The 24,133-nt window shown below is 42.6% G+C and overlaps 1 protein-coding gene across 3 annotated transcripts; it reads left to right on the top strand.

Moving 5' to 3' along the window:
• Positions 1 to 52: 52 nt before the first annotated feature.
• On the top strand, positions 53 to 23,855 carry LOC110523530 (mediator of RNA polymerase II transcription subunit 15). 3 transcript variants are annotated; one of them, XM_021602306.2, is made up of 18 exons: positions 53 to 340; positions 2,072 to 2,159; positions 2,301 to 2,352; positions 2,463 to 2,489; positions 2,601 to 2,756; positions 14,039 to 14,373; positions 14,558 to 14,842; positions 15,070 to 15,180; positions 17,612 to 17,722; positions 19,309 to 19,433; positions 19,561 to 19,688; positions 21,543 to 21,677; positions 21,764 to 21,827; positions 21,927 to 21,993; positions 22,208 to 22,368; positions 22,601 to 22,767; positions 23,044 to 23,142; positions 23,390 to 23,855. In XM_021602306.2, exons 1-18 carry the CDS (start codon positions 273 to 275, stop codon positions 23,524 to 23,526), a joined length of 2,316 nt encoding a protein of 771 aa, XP_021457981.1. In that variant the 5' UTR covers positions 53 to 272; the 3' UTR covers positions 23,527 to 23,855. The 3 variants fall into 3 exon arrangements, with proteins under 3 accessions (XP_021457981.1, XP_021457980.1, XP_021457978.1); XM_021602305.2 differs by having other exon boundaries at positions 54 to 340; positions 14,042 to 14,373; positions 19,558 to 19,688; XM_021602303.2 differs by having other exon boundaries at positions 54 to 340; positions 19,558 to 19,688.
• Positions 23,856 to 24,133: the final 278 nt, after the last annotated feature.

Genomic DNA, 24,133 nt, shown 5'->3' with positions numbered 1-24,133 from the left:
TTTTAGTGCATAAGATCTACAGGAAGTTGAGAGAAGGGGTTCCATCATCCCAGGTCGACAGCCTGGCACGACCATTTAGGTCCAAGTATTGGGATGAGGTGGTGGGTTTTGGGGATAGTGTATAGGTGCAGGGTTAGATGGTAGAGAAATTAAAGATTTCCCGATTCCCCAGTGACCAAAATGTGCAATCCGCACTCCGACCTGCGAAAGGCAGCAATACGCAACACAGCGTCTAGTCTCCCGGAAATTTACACGAAGAAGAAGACTCTGCAATGGAGGTCCCAGGACCAGATAGCGACTGGAGAAGCCCTGCATTCCGACAGAAAGTTGTTGCACAAATGTGAGACAATTATGTTTTATTAATATTGTTTGTAAACGTTGTGATATTTTAGTTACTCCGCTATTATCACTACAGTGGCTAGCTAGCTCACCACAACTTCAGTCAGCGCTAACGAGTTAGCAGCTAGCCGGGGCAGTCGCTTATTTGGCTTTATGGATCAGCCCATTGGCGGCTCCTCTGGTTACTAGCCAGCTAGCTATGAAACATGCTTGTTATGAAGCCGTAAACCAAGCTTAATCAGGGTTGATGTAGTTAGCTACATGTGTCCGTATTTGCCATAAAGACCTAGCTAATTAGAGTGTTTTTCCCGAGAAGTTTTGAGACGTTTAGCTATTTGGGCTTTCAGCTAATGGTTAGTTAAAGTAGCTAGTTACTATAGTCTTCGCTGTCTTTGCTTCGCTTGCTATGTAACTTCTTCGGAGAGGTTTATCGGCGGTTGGCATCCAATTTATGTTGCATTACCCCCACCAACTAGATTGGGATATAAATCCATTATAATTTGATGCACAAAATTACACGATTTAACCCTATCTGGCCCTACCCCAGGACAATGGCCTGCGAGGACAGGACCTCAACACACCCTGTAACTCTCCTGAAGTCAAATCTCGTATTCACACATACTTCTCTGCTGTACAGTTGGTAACCATAGCTATGAACGCTAAGAATCCAAGCATACTGAAGCATTTCACTCATTGACCTATCCCTCTGCTGGCACAGATCTACTATTAATTAGCAGGGATTGTCTCAGTATCCCTCACACTGGATCCATCTTCCTCTACATCTTTCACTGCGTCTAATCCTGGTAACCTCAACCCGCCTCTCTTGCACCGGACACTTCTGATCTCCAGCACCATGTCCACTACTACAATTAGCACATACCAATTATTTTCCCAATACTACACATTCCTTTGTATCATGATTTTCTGCACACTTCTCACACCTAGGAACTAACCTCCTACACACTGCTGCCACGTGCCCATAAGTTTGACACCTGTAACAGTATAGTTGCGTGATGCGTAGTGCCTGCTCTCTCTGGTTGGAAGAAACGCACACAAATGTCTCAAGCCCACTATGTGTTACCATCACTGACTCAAATAATTTCCCACCCAACCTGAAACCACAAATGGATCCACCAAAAGGACAAATCTCACTCCTACTGGACCAGATCATTCGTTTTCATGTCCATCGATGCAGACCTCGGGCTCCGACCACTACACCACACCTTCTACTTCACTTAACTCGCCTTAACTCACTTCCATTTCACCTCCAGCACTCGACTTGGCACCAGTCTATTTCACCCCCTATCTCCTTTTCTATTGCCATCTTCATCAAATTCAACCTCTGCTTTCCTCATTCTCTTGAACACCTTCCTCTTTTTCCTCTTCCATTCCTCACAGCTAAAAACAGAAGACTGTCTCCTGCAGCTTAGGTAGCGGCAGTAAATCCCCACACTCATAACATAAGTTCCTGTTGTTCCCACTTGTCTCTAGCCTTTTAACACTCGACTGTCCCCACAAAATCCATGCTCCTGGATCCTCCCCTACTATTTAGCCAGCTAACGTTAGTTAATGTTAGTTAGCAAGATGCTAGCTACAACACAGACCCCAGTGACATTCCTGCTTGGCCTTACTTGGAATAAAATGCACTTTATCTGCCAGGAATGTAACGAATATCATTGACATGTGTGCTAGCAAAATACAGCATCTATCTGAATCACTTCTTCTCTTTCAGTGAAGAGGCGATGAGAAAGGCTGGGACTGCACACACGAAGTCCAGCAATGATATGGAGAACCATGTCTATGTCAAAGCCAAATCTAGAGTGAGTGAACGGTTTAATTTACACACACCTAGTATCCTCATCATGGATCATCAAACTCTAACATTGTATATGAGTAACTGGAATTATTGGTAAATAATGGCCATCTCTCATCTAAGTGTGTTATTGTTTACTTCTGAACAGGAAGAATACTTGTCCCTGGTAGCAAGGTTGATCATTCATTTCAGAGACATTCGTACGTACCCCACATACTTTTTCTATCTATTATGTATGTCTAGCTCACATTCATATTTTTCGAGACGGCTAATCTGTTAAGTCACGTAATGGACTTTTTTTGTTTTGCAGATAAAAAGGCGCAAGGAGGTGGTCCTGGTGTGTTATTATTTTGCAAAACATGTTCTCCGTTACTAAAATACTTTCAGAAGAATATCTACATATGCCACTGCACATTTGTAAATGTACACATTGCCTCCCCTCTTCCAGATCCCATGAATGCCCTGACAAATCTCCCAGGTGTTCCAGGGGTTCCAGGGGGCATCGGTATGGGGCCTCGGCCACCTGGTGCGCCCATGGGTGGAATGGGGCAGATGCAAATGAGTCAGCATGCCATGGCAGGAGTGGCTGGAAATCCTCAATCGAGTGAGTATCTCTGAAGCTATTTAATTTTCTCACTTTATTTCATGTTTATACCATGGTGTTGTTGAATACTCGTTTCTGATTGGCTTGAAGGGCTTTCTAGAGCCTGCATTATCACTATAACGTACGGTAGAATTCACATGTTCGAGCTGCTTTTGAAAGCAAAAGTTTAATTTAAAACATTGATATTATTGAATTAGATTTTCATAATAGCAGGCTAGGACTGATGGTTTGGTTAGCTAAACTAGCAAGTCTGTTTGGTTGACAAGGCAACTACTGTAGCTATCTAGTGAACTTGCTAGCTACTTCAGTGGATGTTGAACACAATACTACCTGCAAATTAACATTTCGTTCGGCAAATGTGTTAAAGTGGAACTGACAGCATTTTAACTATATACTTTGCAGATATGAGACAAACAATCATAGTCAATAAAATTCCCAGTTTATGCTTCAAAACCAACTTTGAGGTTTTAAAAATAGGTTATATTTGACAAAAAATTCCATGACATACAGTAAGGCATTGTTGGCAGAATAGATGGATGCAGTTCAATACATGATTAATATAATTCACCAATACTTGGTAGTCCAAAAAATATTGCTATCAGGTTGTAAATCAGATGGCCTGGTACATTGTTTGCTGCCTCCACACAATCGGGGCTCACCGTTTGTTTCAATGACTCAATATTTTGAACAGAAAATGTAACTACAATCACACTTGCAAGGGCAATGATCATAAGGTGGATAATAGGTTAGCTCACATGTGTAACAAACAAAGCCCGTGGGCCGACTAGGGCACACAAGCTAGTATAAAGGAGTCAACAGTTAAGTCATCTACTTTATGGAACTACAGGCTGATGTGCTTGCATCACTAAATTCAAATTCAACTGCACTGCTTTCGTGTGTCCCATTTAGAGCCTACAGCGCAGGGAAACTGTACAGACAGACACATGACACAGTCCTAGCTAGGCTGCTAAAATGTTGCAGTCTGGTTTCGGTTTTTAAAGCTGGACAATGAATGACAAAACTAAACCTGCAACAAAACACTATGCAAAGGAGAAATATGCAGGCCTATTACAGCAACATATTAAGCAGTCGCCTAGTCTGGCTACACAACTACAATACATTTTAAGTGCACCATACAGCAATGCTGCCTTCAACCGCACCGGGGATTCATGCAGTACAAAAACACTGAAATCCATGTTAAGTTCAAATGTTGCAACAACCTATAGATAGGTTGTTGATTGGAGTAATTAAATACTTTTTGATTAGTTTCACAACATTATGAACACTTGCAGGCATAGCAGCAAAGCTGGACAAATATTATTTATATTTTGTTTAAATAAGTCAAAATGCTATATACGACATCCTATGTACATAAGTGGACATTATAAAGGGCCATATTTTGGCCATTGGGTCGAAGTTGCACGTAAAAAAAATACAAAGAAGCTATGTCTAGCCCGCAAATTCATTGTTTTTTCAATATGGCCTGTTCGCTGATGGAGTTTGACACCCCTGGGCTAGCATATTTATTTTTGTAGCTAGTTAAAAATCACAAAGCCTAACATTAGCTAGTTTCTAGGAGGATGTCATGTCATTGGAGGAGTGGGTGAGTGACTGACTCATTGTTTTGGGGTAGGTACAGCTAGAGATGCAGGTGGCATTTGGTTAGCTAGCAAGAAATGTGAATCGCTTTGCTAGCTATTTAAGCTGAACTTAGAACGACTTATCCACAGTGTCACGAACCGGCTCAAAGCACGTAACAAACAAGGAGACAACGTGGAGATAAGGAACAACAAAATACATGTATTTAAGTAAAGTAACCTAAATATAATTAACAATGGTGTGTGTAATCAGTAATCAGTAGTGTGAGTGGTTGCGTGCAAGGTGTAAACACCAAAAACAGCCACAAAAATGCCACAGCCAAAATCTGTGTCTGCATGGCAAGAGTCTCAATGGATTGGGAAGAGGTGCATTTTTCCTGGGACACACCCGAGCCCAGGTGTGCCATTTTGCTGACGACCCTCCTGGCTCCGCCCACCGACATCCTATTAAGGAAAACAAAAGCAAAGAGAATTCGGCAGACAGTGGGAGGGTTGTCCCCCCCCCACCCAATAAAACCGGGGTCCAACAGAGACCCCGGAACACCATACCAGTCACACGGCAAATTAATCCAGCCTTTGCGTCCTTTTGCCCCAGCCAACCTCGTCCTCCCCAGACCTCAGCAACCTTTGGACAGGAAGTAACCTTTAAGAGGAAATAAAATGAGACCAAAAGGGAACAGACAGGAGCGACAGAACAGGACAATACCAGACACAAAATAAAACACTGTCAAGGGAGCGACCACAGTAGAGAAGTTCCAATAAAAACTACAATAATAACCACTCATTCTCGAGAAACGCATCAATTCCTTTTTAGTAGTTGGTGGTGGAAAAGCATCAATAGCTACCACTTTAGCCCAAACAGGACGCACTTCACCCTGCCCAACCACCTTTCCAAGGTATGTAACGGTCGCCTGAGCAAACTCACATTTAGCCAGATTGATCGTGAGGAGACCCGGAGCTTGAACAAGGCTTGAATACGGGACAGATGTTCCTCCCAAGTATCTGCATATATCACTACATCGTCCAGATAAAGAGCGCACCCGGCCAGACCGGAGACAACCCTGTTCATAAGTCGCTGAAAAGTGGCAGGTGCATTACGCAGGCCGAAACTCATAACTGAATACGAGTACAGACCAGAGGTTGTAATAAAGGCAGAGATTTCACGTGCCCTACTCGTCAGTGGCACCTGCCAATAGCCCTTTAAGAGGTCAAATTTGCTCACAAACTTAGCTGCGCCGACTTGATTAACGCAGTCCTCCATCTGAGGAAGAGGTAATTAATCTGGCTTAGTGACACTTTACCTTCCGGTAGTCCGTACAAAATCTGTTTGTCCCATCCGGTATACTGACCAAGATACAGGGAGAAGCCCAACTGGAGAAAGGCTCTGCCTTCTTACTCTCCAGCATGTACCTGACCTTAGCATCCAGACAACACAGTTTCTCTAAAGAAACTCTATAGAACCGCTGACGAATGGGGTCAGCATCTCCAATGTCAATATCATGTTCTATTAAGTTTGTATGGGTAGGTGTATCAGAAAACAAACATGGAAATCTCAGAATCAGACCAACCATCTCTTTCTGCCCATCAACAGGTAGATGAGCGAGAAGGCTGTCTAAAATATCCAGTGTCTCTGAATTTTTCAATCTACAAACGTCAGGACCAGGAACATCTTCCTCCTCATGCACGAACCGAGCATGACAAGAACCTAGGGAAATAACGGTATCGGCCAAAATAACAGGTTTACTGTCCTGTTGACTCCCACTGTTCAGTCTCAGAAGAATGTGCATAATAGTTTTAACAAATTTACATGGCACAGTTGGTGTGCTTTTCTCCATTCTGGAGTGGCAACTAGATAGTTTTGCTCAGTGTACTGGCGCATCACCGTATATGGACCTTGAAACTTGGCTTGAAAAGGAGAACCAACAATTGGCAGCAGAGCAAGAACCCGGTCACCTGGACTAAAGTGACGAGGCTCAGTTCGCTGATCAAATATGCCCTTCATCCTCTCCTGTGAAGATGACAGCTTCTCTTTAGCCATTTCACTAGTGGCGTACAGGCGTCACCGGAAATCACACACATACAATAAACAGGGACTGAGGGGACTTCCAGTCATCCTGGAGAACAGATAGAAGTCCACGCACCTTATGTCCAAACACAAGGTCATTTGGACTGAAACCCGTGCTCTCCTGTGAAACCTACCTAGCGGCTAACAGTAACCAAGGCAACCCCTCCCAATCCTTATCCATCTCCGTACAATAAGCTCTCAACAAAGACTTAAGTGTTTGATGGAAACGTTCCAGTGCTCCTTGACTTTGCGCGTGATAGGCGTTAGACAAATTGTGTTTAATATGGAGCAGTTGGAGAACCTGACCAAACAGATTGGAGGTGAAATTAGATCATTGTTCTCTCTGAATGACCTTAGTTTCTCTCACTGTTTGGAATCCCTGAGTCAAAGCTTTTAACACAGACTTAGTCGTGATACACCGGAGAGGATAGGCAGCAGGAAACCTAGTGGTCTGACATTACAGTGAACAGGTAACTACTACCCTTTTTAGAACGAGGCAGAGGACCAAACGTCAATAATCAGATACTCAAAAGGTTGGCTGAGTACAGGAATAGGAAACAGTGTTACCGGCTTGATTAGGTTTACCAGTTAATTGACAGGTGTGACAAGTTTTGATGAACTCCTAAACATCCCTCTTTAACCTAGGCCAAAAGAAATGTCTTAATATGCGATTGTAGGTTCTCCTCACACCCAAAAATAAAATAAATACCATTGGAGAAAATAGCCATGGGCGACATCTCCCAACTGTTCCACAGGCACAATTTGGTCACGCAACTCTTCTAATGTGGGGTCAATCCCGTTGCGCATTCATTAGATCGGATAACGTCGATACCCTCAATAGGCAACGAAGAACAAACCCCCACAACAACCTCACCTTTAACCAGTCCACAATCCAACATCAGTTCATGCAATGGAACTGACAGTGTTCAAACCTATTCCCCTAATTAGAACACTATTCACCGAATCAGTCTCAGCAGAGAAGGGTAACACAAATTCCAACACAAACAATTCAGAGGCACTTGTGTCTCAGGATCTTTACTGGCACTAGGTTCTTCCTGACGACAAACCGCTCCGTAATGAAATGTAAATAGTCTGGGTCAATATGGACTTTCACATGCCCCTGGGCATGAGACGAGGTGTCAGGAATGAACTGATGTGGAACAGGCGCAGCTAACGCCGTAGGCTTAGATTTAACGTAATCACATGTACTGAATTTACCCCTAGCCCTGAGAACCGGACATTCGTTTTTCCAATGACCTGAACCTTGACAGTAGTGACACTCTTGACCAAAGTCAGCTTTACCACGGGAGTCAGGCTCCTAGTTGAATGAAACTCTGCCCGTGAACCAAAGTATCTCGGTGAGCGAGGCCCAAATCGCTCGGAACGCTCCCACTCTCTCCAAATACGTGGCTCTGCAAAGACACTTGTGAGTCAAAACATACTCGTTCGCCAAAACCGCAGCTTCAGCAACAGTCTTTACTTTTCGTTCATTAATGTACGTGGCTATACGATCAGTGATTGTGTCCTTTAATTGCTCTAACATAATCAGATCACACAGCCCTTGGAAAGTCATAACTGCAGAGGTGGAACATCAGCGATAATACTCGTGCAAACTCAACATGAGTCTGTATCATCCCTTTTTAAAGTTCTAAATCGTTGACTGTAAGCCTCAGGAACCAATTCGTAAATTAACCTAAGTGTCATAACTGACACTGTCGGCAACACTAAGAGCTGGATATTGCATCCTGCGCTTTACCAGTCAGTACACACTGCAACATTAAAGTGTGGTCAGAATCAGGCCAACTCCTAGCGTCAGCAACACGCTCAAACAACGAAAAGAATGTCTCAGGGTCCTTTTCATTAAATTGAGGCAACAACCATAAGTTCCCAACAATATCAAATGTGTCCGGGGCACGACCAAAAGAGGAATGACCCCTAGGTAAATCTGGGTCACCTTCCCAGAGCAAACTCTCCCCTGAGAGCTTTCCTTCCCTAACCAACTCTAACCGCTCTTGTTGCAGCTTGAATTTAGCACGCTCCAAATCCGGTTTAAACACCAATTCCTTTTCATACTTTACACAATCATGCTCTAGCTTTTCACGATCATGCTCTAACTGTAACCGAAGCAGTTCAAAAAGAAGACTACTAGGACTAACCGATGGCGCGGTCATTGTAACGATACGGGGAGACAGCGAGTCCTCAGCAAAGGCTGCCCCAGTGGTAACTTCAAGAATACCACTCCATCAGATTGGCCTTCAATATCACCCTAATAGAATTTGACGTTTATCACAAATTTCAACCTTGTAGTGTTCAGCAACTTTCAACAGCTGTTCTTTAGTACATAATTCTAACAGTTCCTCTGATGGAAAGCGAATGAACTCGTCTACGTAAGACACCATAGTCAACAGAAAATAAAAAAAATTAAAAGATCTCGCTCTTCCCCTCTGCTGAGCACACCAGACCACAACCAGATGACAATCACACTGGGCACCACAGAAGAGAGAGGAGATATATATGGAGCTTCCCCAAAATCTACAGTAACTCAACCCTAGTCTTCGAGCGGATTTGTGGTTGGTAATTACGCACTGTAGCGCGCTGGCAAGGAAATAAACCCCCCAGCACACTGGCAGATTCCCCCAAGCCACGGCTGTGCCCCCGAGACAATTGTTCAGTCCACAGACACCACACAAAACAAAATAACCATGCCCAATGTATTCCAAAGTGAAACACGTCGCTAAGCCTAACAGAGGGGAGGGGGAGGACGAACGAACCAATGTACTTTCTCCAATGCAGCACACAACGAACTATCCACTGCAGTGGCAAGTTTACCAACCAACCAAACAAAGGCAACCAGTACTGGGCACCAAACATTACAACTAAAACAAGATGTAACAAAAGATGCAAATTAAGCACCTACAGAGTTTAACATTAACACATTTTTCGCCCAAACAACACACATACTAGTAAGCCAAATTACACTAGTATTAGTCCTTCATAATGCAACAAAGTGCTATACACCAAAATGTCTAGGAACCAACCTTATGAAATCCCGGACAAGCCCCCACTTGTCACGAACCGGCTCAAAGCACGTAACAAACAAGGAGACAACTTGGAGATGGGCAATAACAAAATATATTTATATAACTAAAGTGAACTAAATATAATTAACAATGGTGTGTGTAATCAGTAGTGTAAGTGAGTGGTTTCTTGCATACGTGATAATGAGGGTTGTTGAAAGGTGCCAACGCAAACAGCCACAAAAATGCCACAACCAAAATCTGTGTCTGCATGGAGAGAGACTCTTCAATGAATGGGAAAGAGGCGCATTTATCCTGGGACACACCCGAGCCCAGGTGTGTCCCATTTCGCTGACGACCCTCCCGGCTCTGCCCACCGACATCCTATTAAGGAAAATAAAAAGTAAAGAGAAAGAATTTGGCAGACAGAGTGGGAGGGTCGTCACAACAGTAGGCATATCTCTTAGTTGTCAACCAAATGTATTTGGCATCAATCAAATGTATTTGGCATCGGTCAAATGGGTGGGCTGGCAAGTTCCCATTCAGTAGTCAAAATGTGGGTTGGGACAAGCTGCAGGACGAGCAGGCGACTATTCCACGCTACTATTCCCCATCGTTTATCTGTGAAATTGACGGCCAACTAGCTGAAAACGTTTGAGAGGGTTTATCTAATGTTCCCTCTAGATTTGAGCTAATCTCACTCTGGCTAGCATTAGTTGTTGATCTTGTTGATGTGCATAGGCAACTGAGGGGGAGAGCCTATATTTTTCATGGTTGTTTGATCAATAGGACTGTGAAATCTATTCAGGTGTATGTTGTGTAGCTGTTGCTACTGCCTGTAAACACAGTCCATTTCAAAGTGAAAGATATTGGGCCCGTTTGGCAAATGGGTTATTTGCATATAGGCCTACTGTAGCTCAGATTGGCTATAGCGCACCAGTTTGCTTAAAGGTAATTTGTGGTTTAGTACGTTACCCTGCGCCCCTGCTTCATTGCTCCAGACCACCGCAAGTGGGAGATAGAGTGCTGATTATGCTTTTTTGGTCCCAAGGCGCTAATGTGTGTCTACCTGAATGAATGCTGTCAATGATTTGGTGATATAAACCAAATTGATACTGAATTGTGCATGACTTAAATTAAATTTGAATTAACTGAATGATAAGGATGAAGAAGAAGAAGAGGGCGATTACATTTAGGACAATAGTGTAAGAATTGCTCTTTCTCTGTCCACACACGCACACCTGAAAAAATACTCATTTTTTTTTGTCTCTACTTCATCAGAAGAAGCTGTAACTGGACTGTAGCATATTACTTCCTTGAACTGTTGTTAAACTAAGTGAAAATATCTGTTGACTGAATATAAGCAGCAAGTAATGTCTGCTAAATAAACAAGTTGATGGTGCAGTCATATAGCCTCGGCACATACAAACGACAACTACATCGCACTTGCCCAGACCCACCTGCTCACATCCCCATCTCCAGCGCCTGTATCACTCTCCGCCACATGGCCTCAAACTGCACTATTTTGTTTCTCTCCGTTGCCCACGCACTTTCTACATTTAAATAAAGCATTTAAAGGCGGACTTTGGTTGATTTTCAATTTGTAAGAAATTTTTTTTTTCAAGATGATTGACGAGAAAAGTATCGTCCAACCCATAGGGTCTCACTGCACTCTTATATCCCAGAAGAATGGCTTCAGAGGGGATGGCTGGTTGAGAGAATTCCAAGAGTGCAAAGCTGTCATCAGGGTGAAGGGTGACTACTTTGAAGAATCTAAAATCTATTTTGATTTAACACTTTTTTTGGTTACTACATGAATACATATGTGTTATTTCATAGTTTTGATGCCTTCACTATTATTCTATAATGTAGAAAATAGTGAAAATACAACTTGAATGAGTAGGTGTACTGTATATCCACTAGGCTAAAACATTATCACATTTTTCCTTTGGATTATTTAATGAACCTATATCATGTTATCCCTTTGGAGCACATGCAAAAGCGAGTTGTTGAACGGAAGTGACAAAATGTATTACAATTGAATTTTAATGAGCTGATTGATGAGGATGATGAAGAGTGTTTGAATTCAGAACAATAGTGTAAGAATTGCTCTTCCTCTGTCCCACGCGCACATACAAAAAAAAAAGTTTTTTTGTTTCTACTTTGTCAGAAAAAGCTGCAACTGGACCGTAGCTTATTACTTACTAAAACTGTTACACTGTACGGTTTTTATTCTAATAGAAATTAAAATGGTCTTATATTCTTAAACTAGGTGTTTACTGAAATATACGCAAGTGATGTCTGCTAAATTAACAAGTTGATGGCGAAAACCAGAGCTATTAAATGTAGGTGTTATATTTATTACATTTACTTGTGGAATGTTACCGAATAGATAACAACAATAGAAAAAATATTCTGGTGGCATTGGTAGAGAGTCAGGTGGAGAATGGCGTGAAAGTGCACTGTACTGTAAGTATGTAATAACGCTGTGGGCCAGGTGTAAATGGTTTAGCAGCCTTTCCAATACATTTGAATACATAAGAAGGCATCCACCCCTTGATGGGCTATCAGCAGGACAATACTCTTGCCGAGTTTAGGGACTTTAAATGTATTAATGGATGTTTGCGAGGCATGTCACTTCACCCATCTCTTTGCATAGCCCACCACATGCACTGTTTTCTAACCACATCTGGATGGATCCATAACGAATTACTATGGGAATAAATCACTGAATGAGAGAAATAGTGGAATAAAGTAGGCTAATGCAATTGAAAGCAACAAATTGTTGCATACTGAAACACCCAAAGTTATCCAACTGTTATAATAGGATTTGAAGCAATAGCCTACCCACATGTGGTCAACTATTTCCGCAGCGTTTCACGCTGCTTTTAGACATGCATGGGGACTGGTCTTGATAAATCAATCATATCTCCGTTTAGATATTAGTTAGCCTACAATTAGACTGTGGAAATGTTAGGATTATTTTGCTCTTCTCTTCCAGTCACTTAGTAGCCTAGACCTAGCCTAGACCTACTCTCGACCGGTCGTACAGCGCCATATTGTCCTAAAGGAAACCCTGAGGCCTACATAGGCTAATGTAAAATGCATTTTCATTTTTCTTGGAATAGAAACACCATAATATTAATCAATTTAATTAAGCTACATTTCTAATAGTATAAACAACACATCAAATACAATAATACTTTACAACCAAATTATAATCAATCCCATATAGTTAAAAATGTTTTAGTCTCTAGTATAGCCAATATTAAAAACAGTAAAATGCGATCGTGAATTCAATCGCTTTAGCCACATGTTACGGTTTATTAATTGTTTAAATATTCAAGGGTCCCTTAGTTAAGTACATGGATGACTTGTATGCTGTGTGATGACATGCAGGAATGATTGATTGATGTACTGTATATTGAAGTCGGCCTTTATGCCAATAAGTAAGTTACGCTAAAAACAGCTACAGTAAACAGGACTCTTAGGCTTACAGCTCCATGTAATTTCAATAACTTTATTTAATTAAAAACCTTAAACCCACCTGTCCCTGAATTTACTGAAATATGTGTATTTCAAGTAAAAAATATGTGTACACTCAAGTAGTAGGCCTACATTAAGATAAATATCATAAAAGACAACTTACTGAGCATTTCATCAAAGTACCATGAAGGTCTGCTGTGCGCTATGCATATTAACAGTAGAATATCCAGGACTCGACAAGTAGCCTACCAATAGCTGCCAGTCTATAAATACATTTAAATACACAATCACAAAGGAATCCATTAATATTTTGTTTAAGGTCATTAAAAAACATAATACTAAGACAATTTACTTTCAAAAGAACAGAATAGCATGTATTTCTCTGTGCTATAGTAGCTGAGGCTATGGTTGCTTCATGTCAACAAAATTCATTAACTTGTTATACTCTTTCAGATAGGGTATAGCAATCAAAATGTCTGGCCTGCATGGACCTCTGTAGGATTATTTAGGAAAGAAAGCAAGCGCCAACAAGCTTCATGAAGACGCCCTCAAAGATGCCCTCTGGTGGCTTCAACAAGCATTAAGGGCATTAACGGCAACAATGGCTGACAGTAAAATACTATGACGTCATGCACTGTAACATGCTGTACCATACCGAGGCATCCTGTAAGTGGTGCTGCAGTACGATGCAACTTTGAAATGAGGAACACACCTTCCACGTCATTCAATATTTTTCCATAGAACGCCTCGTTGATTATCCCTTACTTATTTTAATTCTGTCTGTTAGCACACAGAAACAATTGGATCAATAGCTTACCAGTCATGACATTTTGATTTTGTATCAGGGACCTCCAAACTCATATTTCTGTGTCCTCCGTGAGGCTCAGAGCATGTGAGCGGAGATGAGTGGGAGCTGAGCGGGCACAGTTTGACTGGAGCGTGGGAAAAGACGTGGAGCGCTCTGTGAGATGAACAGGGTGTCCAACTGCTCAACTCGGCTTACATGCACTGCTCCAGACTCTTATTTCTGTGTGCTCAGGTGTAGGGCTTTTCCTCCAGGGCTTTCCCCACGTTTTCAGCTGGAGGATGTCTGTTTTGTCCACATCCTCCCTGTAGTAGGAGGTCCAGGGCAGATGCAGATGCAGCAGATTGCCCAGCAGCAGGCCCAGCAGCAGGCCCAGCAACAGTCCATCCAGTTCCAGCAGTTCCAGGCACAGCAGCAACAGACAGCCATGCAACAACAGCAACAGACGGCCATGCAGCAGCAGCAGCAGCAGCAGCAGCAGACAGCAATGCAACAACAGACAGCCATACAACAGCAGCAGTTTCAGGTCCAGCAGCAGATGAAGCTGCAACAATTACAGCAGCAACACCATCAGAACCAACAGCTCCAACAGCAGCACCAAAACCAGCAGCAGCAGCAGTCCCAAAACCAGCAACAACAGAACCAGGTATAAGCTTAAAAGCCCTGCCATGATAGCCTGCCTAGATGTACAATTAAAAGCAAACATGCAAGAAGGCAGTTGAATTGGTTTATCTTTTGGTAAACAAGTATGACATGACGACAAAATATATTTTTGGTTTAAAATAATCTGCTTCTTAATTATTTACACACCCTCCCCCATCTGTCTTCAGATGCACCCATCAAGGCACCAGCAACAGCAGATTCAGTTACAACTCCAACAGCAGCATGCACAGTCCATCCAGCACATGGTCCAGCAACAACAGCAGCAACAGGTTCAGTCTCAGCCCCAGCCGACCCAGCTGCCCCCCCACTCCCAGCAGCAGCAGGGCATGGTGCCCCAGTCTCTGGCTGGGCAGATGGCCCCCACACAGCATGTGCCCATCAGCTCACTCAGTCAGCAGCAGCAGCAACAGCAGCAGCAGCAACAGCAGCAGCTCAAGATCCAAGCCTTGCAGGTAAAGCAGAGGTGGTGTTATTGAAAAAGATGAACTTAAAGTTTAGTTAAATCTCTGTAGAATAGTGGTGACTCTTTGTTGTCCACTCTAAATTGATAATCTATAGTATCTGGGATAACACACATATTCCAGTAACTTGTTTACACACCCCTCTGCTTGCTTGCTTCCCTATGTGTGTGTATGTGCCGTGTGTTCTTTGTATGTGTGTGTGCTTTGTGTGTGGCCAGGCTAGAGCATTGCAGCAGCAGCAGCAACAGCAGCAGCAGGCCCAGCAGGCAGCGCAGCAAGCCCAACAGGCGGCGGCTCAGGCCCAGCTAGCGGCAGCTGTACCTGGCCAGGTAAGAGCACTGCAAGCTGGTGTGGTGGAACTGATTGACTGCCACTGGTCACTGAGCCTGGCCTGGAGTGAGTGCATGCTTTCAGATTTACCCGTTTGGAGTGACGACAGGGTTGATTGAATTTTGGGTCGCAAACTCTACGCTGCCCTACCAAGCAAAAAGGCATTAACTGCTCATAGTGTGGAACTGAGAAAAATGGCTTTTATTTACCTTGGTCTCACAGTAACTTTATGCAGTTACTGCTAACATGACCTCCATTCTTTTCTCCAAAACACAATATAATAGAGGCAGGATATTTGTCCACATTATTAAGCATTTAATGTAGTAAAAATGACATTAACACATTTTTGACGAAATGAGCAGTTACTGCCTTTTTGCTTGGTTATGGCAGTACTGTTTTGATCATATTTAGTTTCCTGTGTTGCCTGTTGCCATACTTAAGCTGCTGCCATAGCCAGAAGGTAGTAGTAGTTGTTATATCACATAGCATTAGCTAGAGAGACTTAAGCTTGCATCGATTCATATAATGGCACATTTTCTGCTTAATGGCTCAGGGGTTCTTTGGTTTGAACAGAATGATGAATCTCCTACGTAACCCAGGGAATCAATTTAGTTGGTTGTCATTTGCATGTACAGTGCCTTCAAAAGATTCACACCCCTTGTGTTTTCCACATTTTATTTTGGAATGGCTTGAATTTAAAATGGAATAAATTTATATTTTTATCACTGACCTACACGCAATACCCCATAATGTCAAACTGGAATTATGTTTATTGACATTTTTAAGAATTTAATAGAAAATGAAAAGCTGAAATGTCTTGAGTCAATAAGTATACAACCCCTTTGTTATGGCAAGCCTAAATACGTTCAAGAGTAATAATTTGCTTAACAAGTCACATAATAAGTTGCATGGACTCACTCTGTGTGCAATAATATTCTTTAACATGATTTTTGAATGACTACCTCATCTCTACCCCACACATACAATTATCTGTATGTGTGTGTGGTAGTCGAGCAGTGAATTTCAAACACCGATTCAACCACAAAGGCCAGGGAGGTTTCCCAATGCCCCACAAAGAAGGGAACCTATTGGTAATTGGGTAAAAATATAAAATACATTGAATATCCTTTGAGCATGGTAAATTTATTCATTACACTTTAGATGGTGGATCAATGTTCCTGAGTGTTCCGAGTTACATTTTTACATTGTAATCTCTGCCAAAGCTGCTTATACAAAGTATTGACTCAGGTGTGAATACTTATTTATGTAAATTAGATATGTCGGTATAAAATGCTCAATACATTTGCTAAAATGTCCAAACATGTTTTCACTTTGTCATTATTGTGTGTAGAGTAATATATTTAATATATTTAGAATTCAGGCTGTAATGCAACAAAATGTTGAATAAAGGGCATGATTACTTTTCTGAAGGCACTGTATGGTGCTTTTTGAGAATTTCCTGATAGGCTTGGTACTCATCTTATCGCTTCCCGGCAAAGGAGTGATAGAGCTAGGATTAATTTCCACAGGACACTCCCCCATCCCTTCTTTCTCTACCAAACTAGAATTAATGGAGACCTCTTCACCCCAACGCTAATTCTCCTCCCTATTGAAGGTTTCTCAGAATGAAACCCATGGGTGGGCTGCTGAGAGAAATGAAAGTTTCTCTCCCAGAGGATGTCTCTTTATTATACCTCAGACCTACTTTAGAATGTGTTGTTCCCCCTTCATGCATGTGTGCTGTTCGTGCAATGAATGCTATAACTGCATGCCTACTCTGTCCTGCAAACCAAATATATCCTTTAACTCAGCTGCTACATCTACTAGCGCTACTCTTAGATGCAAAGATATGGCATCATCAATTATTGAAGGACCCCCACCATCTCATCCAATTGACCAATAGACACGGTTGGGAAATCACTGCCAAACCTCTTACTGGGGGGAACAATGGGGTTCCACCATTGGCGGTCATTTAAAATACTTAAAGCTAGTTATACTAGATTACCAAAAATGATTATGTTATTTGTAGTCATTTGACAGATGTTTACCTTCTGTACTTCACTAATCAATTTAAATAATTGTCAAACGCACTGCATAGTTTAGCCTTGTGAATAAAGAGGGAGCAAGTTCCCACTGGCTGTGGAAGGCCTCATCACTGTTGTCATGGTAACACTGCCTGGCTGTGTGTCTCACACCAGGGTTAAAGATATGACTAACTGTTACTGTGTGATGTGTGTCAATGAGTGTGCGTGCATGTGTGTGTACGTGTATATGTTTGTTCTTGTGTACCTTACAAGTGTTGTTCTTGGGAGCTTGCTTGCATATGCGTGTGCAAATGCATTGTGCATGCATGCGCCTCATCTCCGCTGATGCATTGCATTTCTTGTTTTGCTTGTGATATGTCTGTTGTCCCCTCTGTCCACCTCCAAGATGATGATGCCCCGCCTTGGGATGCAAATTCCGCCCCGGTTGCCCCGCGCTGCCTCGAACCCCGCCATACCTCCAAACTCTGCTGCCGTGGGAGGACAGCAGTTACCACAGGTATTTACGCCAAGGTAGAGTGACCAGGCAGTACTCTGACCCTGACCTCTATGGTGACCACCTCTCCTAAAACCATGTCCCTCTGGTGTGCTTCCTTATGCCAACTATTACCCTTCAGTGCAGCCCTCTAATCTCCTCCCCACTTTACCCAAACCACCTCTCCTGCTCCTTACACAGACCATTGGAATTAGATCTGATAGTGAATGTCTGTTCTCATGCTCAGCATGTAGTTGATTCATGAAAAGAGAGTTGTACCTTCTACAATCAGGTTCTGATTTGGAACCCATGAAGGGTAGGCCTTAGAGCTGGGACAATAAACCCAAAATTACCGACACCGACATTGCCTTCCTCTTACTGAAGCATTTTGTGTACCTCTGTAATTTTTTGTGATTTTGCTACACAACGTTCCTGTAGATGGCTCTGAAATAGTTTTTCCCACAGTAATAGCCTATGCATTATCTGCTATGAAAGTATCTGCCTGTCCCTGTTTTGCTGTTGGCTGCTGTGAGCGAGCCACTCCCTCTCCCCACTGTGTGCACGGAGGAGGGAGAGATGCATTCTGAGAAGCACAAGTATATGACCGTTTCTCAAAATGCAATTGCGGGAAAAATACAGTTTTCAAAGCAACTACTGTTCCAGTTCCAGAGAGGAGTGTCACAGCTTTCTGTGAGTATAGCATTTATTTATCACCTCTTAATACTGAGTTCATGGCACCACTTTATAACTGGAGTAGGCTGTAAGCCTAGTATGGTTTCGATGCGCCCGAAGAGTGGAGCGCGCAATTTGCAGTGTATAGGCCTACATCAAGTAGCCTAGGCCTAGCGCTGGAAAGTTTTTGTAGATCATTAGCCTACATTTACTGATAGATTCATTAATTAGTCTACATGGCAACAATATCATATTTAGCCTGTAGTCCGATGTGCACAAAGAGGCCAAATTAAATCTGATAGGCTAATCCTAGGCTGGATTCTATTTTGACAGGTTGCATATCAAAATAACAATCATGCATTCCCTGGATATGTTAGATGAAATAGCTTATTTTTTTTAATCATAAGCTACCATCTATTGTCTTACTGGGTACTGGAAGAAATCTGTCTAGAGTCCTACCGCTAATGTAAAGTATTTGTCCATGACATCTTTTTTTTAATAGTTGTATTTATTATTATCCAGCAAAATAGTTACATTTATCACAATGACTTTTTGTACATATTGCCAACTCTAGCACCTCCCCACAAAATAATAATTTAGTAATGATTTATCAATATCGCAAACAACTGGTCAATTTATCGCAATATGTATTTTTGTCCATATTGCCCAGCTCTAGTAAGCCTATAGATTTTGTTGGAAATGTAGTGTATTGCTAAGTATTCATTGTTGTGTTTGGTAAGTACCAATAAGACACTCAATTATATTTTCTTCCCATCTTCCTCAGTAGGCACTCAGGCCCTGATCGGCGTAATGGCTTGAAGCAGGTTTTTCCCCCTGCTATTAAGGTTGGATGGTAATGTGATGCAGCTTCCAACCAGCTGAACAGTTGCTTGGGTTCCTCTGATGTGAGCTCTCTTTTCTTTTCACCTCCTCCAAAGGTGCAGCAGCACCAGATGATGTCATCGCCCTCGCCGGTACAGGTGCAGACACCCCAGTCCATGCCCCCCCCTCCCCAGCCACAGCCATCGCCACAGCCCCCATCCTCCCAGCCAAACTCAGTCAGGTGAGCAAAGTTGGCATGCTCACTCATTGACTGGAATATGGCATTTGAAAGTTTTATTTCAGGTGTAATCTTGAAATGAAATTCTCTGGTGTCAACTATGACCCTGTATTGTGTTTCTTCACAGCAGTTCTGGTCCCACACCGTCGCCGGGGGGCTTCCAGCCTAGCCCGTCCCCCCAGCCCTCACATAGCCCAGCCACCGCACGCACCCCGCAGAACTATGGTGTCCCCTCCCCAGGACCTCTCAACACTCCAGGTACTGTCCCAACTCCTCACTGGAGCAGAGGTGCGGTTCTAAGCCCGTAAGCCTCATACCTCACCTATGATTGTTTTCCTTACTAAAGTTGACATTCTTAATTATCTTTATGTAAGATGCTGATTTGTATGGAGCTTCTTTAGTTTCCCATTTGCCTGTTATGCCAAATATTGGAAGCCCAATCAAACCCATTCTCAGTACCCCTGTATATGTATACACATATTGAATGTACAGTTGAAGTCGGAAGTTTACATACACTTATGTTGGAGTCATTAAAACTCGTTTTTCAACCACTCCACAAATTTCTTGTTAACAAACTATAGTTTTGGCAAGTCGGTTAGGACATCTACTTTGTGCATGACACAAGTCATTTTCCCAACAATTGTTTAGACAGATTATTTCACTTATAATTCACTGTATCACAAATCCAGTGGGTCAGAAGTTTACATACACTAAGTTGACTGTGCCTTTAAACAGCTTGGAATATTCCAGAAAATGATGTCATGGCTTTAGAAGCTTCTGATAGGCTAATTGACATAATTTGAGTCAATTGGAAGTGTACCTGTCGATGTATTTCAAGGCCTACCTTCAAACTCAGTGCCTCTATGCTTGACATCATGGGAGAATCCCCCAAAAAATGTAGACCTGGTTAATCCTTGGGAGCAATTTCCAAACGCCTGAAGGTACCACGTTAATCTGTACAAACAATAGTACGCGAGTATAAACACCATGGGAACACGCAACTGTCATACCACTCAGTAAGGAGACGCGTTCCATCTCCTAGAGATTAACATACTTTGGTGCGAAAAGTGCAAATCAATCTCAGAACAACAGCAAAGGAACTTGTGATGCTGGAGGAAACATGTACAAAAGTATCTATATGCACAGTAAAACGAGTCCTATATCGACATAACCTGAAAGGCCGCTCAGCAAGGAAGAAGCCACTGCTCCAAAACCACCATAAAAAAGCCAGACAACGGTTTGCAACTGCACATGGGGACATGTCCTCTGGTCTGATGAAACAAAAATGGAACTGTTTGGCCATAATGACCATCGTTATGTTTGGAGGAAAAAGGGGGAGGCTTGCAAGCCGAAGAACACCATCCCAATCGTGAAGCACGGGGGTAGCAGCATCATGTTGTGGGGGTGCTTTTCTGCAGGAGGGACTGGTTTAATTCACAAAATAGATGGCTTCATGAGGTAGGAAAATGATGTGGCTATATTGAAGCAACATCTGAAGACATCAGTCAGGAAGTTAAAGCTTGGTCGCAAATGGGTCTTCCAAACTGACAATGACCCCAAGCATACTTCCAAAGTTGCGGCAAAATGGCTTAAGGACAACAAAGTCAAGGTATTGGAGTGGCCGTCACAAAGCCCTGACCTCGATCCTATAGAACATTTGTGGGCAGAACTGAAAAGGCGTGTGCGAGCAAGGAGGCCTACAAACCTGACTGAGTTACACCAGCTCTGTCAGGAGGAATGGGCCAAAACTCATCCAACTTATTGTGGGAAGCTTGTGGAAGGCTACTCAAAACATTTGACCCAAGTTAAACAATTTTAAAGGCAATGCTACCAAATACTAATTGAGTGTATGTAAACTTCTGACCCACTGGGAATGTGATGAAAGAAATAGAAGCTGAAAAAAACACTTTCTCTGCTATTATTCTGACATTTCACATTCTTAAAATAAAGTGGTGATCCTGACTGAAGACAGGGAATTTTTACTATGATTAAATGTCAGGAATTGTGAAACTGAGTTTAAATGTATTTGGCTGAGGTGTATGTAAACTTCAGACTTCACCTGTATATGAGTATTCTGATTGTTGTCCCATGTGGTTGTCTGGTGATGTGTAGGGAACCCCAGTTCAGTGATAAGTCCAGTCGGTGCCTCTCAACTGGAGGACCAACAGTACATGGAGAAACTCAAACAGCTTTCCAAATACATCGAGCCGCTGCGCAGGATGATCAACAAGATAGACAAAAACGAAGGTATACACTCATGCCATGCTCTTTCTTACTTTTATGTCCATTCTCGGCGGTTCCCACTCACTAAAGGGAGTTTGTGTTCCCAACAGATAGGAAAAAGGACCTGAGTAAGATGAAGAGCCTGCTGAACATTCTCACTGACCCCAGCACAAGGTACAATAATACAAGTGTGTTGCTTATGAGTGTGTCAGTGCCTATCCATGTTGGTCTTAACAATGGTTATAGAATGTATCTCCTCTCCCTGACTTGCAGGTGTCCTCTCAGGACCTTACAGAAGTGTGAGATAGCACTGGAGAAACTGAAAAATGATATGGCTGTGGTAAGCGTGAGACCCCGTTTTTCAATCATGGTGAAAATCTTTGTGCCGTTATATTGCTCTTTGGGTCTCAAAATGTCTTTCTGTTGTGAGTTCATAAAGGTTACCCATTGAAAGTGAATCATTAGTTGTAAAGAACCTAAAACCCTAGCAACTATTTAACTAAATGTTTCCCTATTTAGCTTATTAATAAGACATTATTCTAAACTTGTTCTAGCCGACACCACCCCCTCCACCTGTGCCCTGCACCAAGCAGCAGTACCTGTGCCAGCCCCTCTTGGATGCCGTCATGGCAAACATCCGCTCTCCTGTTTTCAACCATTCCCTGTACCGTACCTTTGCCCCAGCCATGACAGCCATCCACGGGCCTCCAATCACGTGAGTTTACCCTAACCACTCCTTCATGTCCAGAAACCCTACAGGGTGGACACATTTTCAGCTGATATCTTGGCGCGACCCTGCTTTAGATCTGTCCACGTCTCTATCATTGATACAAGACCATCCTCATTTCCCTACAGTGCATTTAGAAAGTGTGTGAAAGAGTACAGTAGCAGTGGGATCAGGCCGTCATCTGACACCCATCTCTATTTTCTCCCACTCCACTCCACAGAGGCCCCACCATCGTGGCCCGGAAGAGGAAACACGAGGAGGATGACCGCCAGACCATCCCCAACATCCTGCAGGGGGAGGTGGCCCGCCTCAACGCCAAGTTCCTGGTTAACCTGGACCCCTCATTCTGCAGTAACAACGGCACGGTACATCTAATCTGTAAACTAGGTGAGTTTAGGGCAGAGGTTGGCAACTAGATCCAGCCACGGTTGCATTGAGACACGATCACGTCTCTCTTTTTTATTCGTGGGAACAGATTTCCTAAATTAAACTAATTTCTAGCTGAATTCCTGATTTTTACAAGACTAAAATCCTTACGGGGCCGCCTGTTGCCGACCCCTGGTTTAGGGCGTTAAGAAATTAAGGCTGGGGGAAATCACATTATCCTCCCTCAAAGATAAAGTTAATTGATGTCTGATGCTATTCTCTGCTTTTCTCTTCCAGACGACAAGAACCTGCCAAGTGTGCCACCTCTCCAGCTCAGCATCCCTGCAGACTACCCAGACCAAAGCCCTCAGTGGGCAGACGATGGGCAAGTGTATGGTAAGACACACTGGCTCTCTCTGTACCCATACTCAAGTATGTAGCCTGTTTTAGTCAAATTGACTTTAACTTTGGTTGTAATGAAATGTTGCCCAATATTACCTACAGTTTAAAATGTATAACAAATTAAATGTTCAGCAAAATAACAATTTTAATTTTTTAACCATACTGCCATGTCAGTAGCTAGTCTTTTCAGGTTTCATGCATTTTCTAGTTGATTAATGCATCACTTTGTTTTTCTCTCCAGGTGCCAACCCCTTCCTAAAGAACGTTCACAGAAACATGACCTCCAAACTCCTACAGCTCCCAGACAAGCACTCTGTGACTGCACTGCTCAATACTTGGGCCCAGAGTGTCAGACAAGCCTGTCTTTCTGCAGCGTAGACAAGAGGCTCACCTCTTCATCAAACCTCTGCTGGAGACAACATAACTTATCACAGACTGTGCAAACTGAAAAGGGTGGGCTACCTCACCCTGGAACGCCAGCTCTCCCCTACCACCACTAGGGTGTGCTGTTGAGGCTTCAACACAAAATGGTATTATGAGAAAGTCCATTTGGGGTGTGTTCTGTAAAGAATTCTAGGGTGAGAATATGTATAACCAATAACTAAACACTTTTCTGTGTAAAGCTTTGAAGTGTGTATATGTGCTCGTAAGGGAATTTGTCTTTTTGTTATCAAGAATAAATACTTTTTTGCTCACCTGTTTTCATTAACCAGATCCATCCCCATCATCCTTTACCATAAGACGAAATTCAACTGACTTGACCAACCTAACAACAACGGCACACCAAAATAAGTTTAATAGGGAGAAATAAAAATGTATGTACATTGAAATATTAACTTTATATACAGTACCAGTCAAAAGCTTACATGTTCTCTACTCATTCCAGGGCTTTTCTTTATTTTTAGTATTTTTATATTGTAGAATAATAGTGAAGACATGAAATAACACATCATGTTGTAACCAAAAGTGTTAAACAAATCAAAAC

This window comes from Oncorhynchus mykiss, chromosome 5 (genome assembly GCF_013265735.2).
Source record: "Oncorhynchus mykiss isolate Arlee chromosome 5, USDA_OmykA_1.1, whole genome shotgun sequence".
Classification (NCBI taxonomy): Eukaryota; Metazoa; Chordata; class Actinopteri; order Salmoniformes; family Salmonidae; genus Oncorhynchus; species Oncorhynchus mykiss.
Note: the sequence above shows the minus strand (reverse complement) of the source record. Positions and strands in the feature narration are given on the sequence as shown.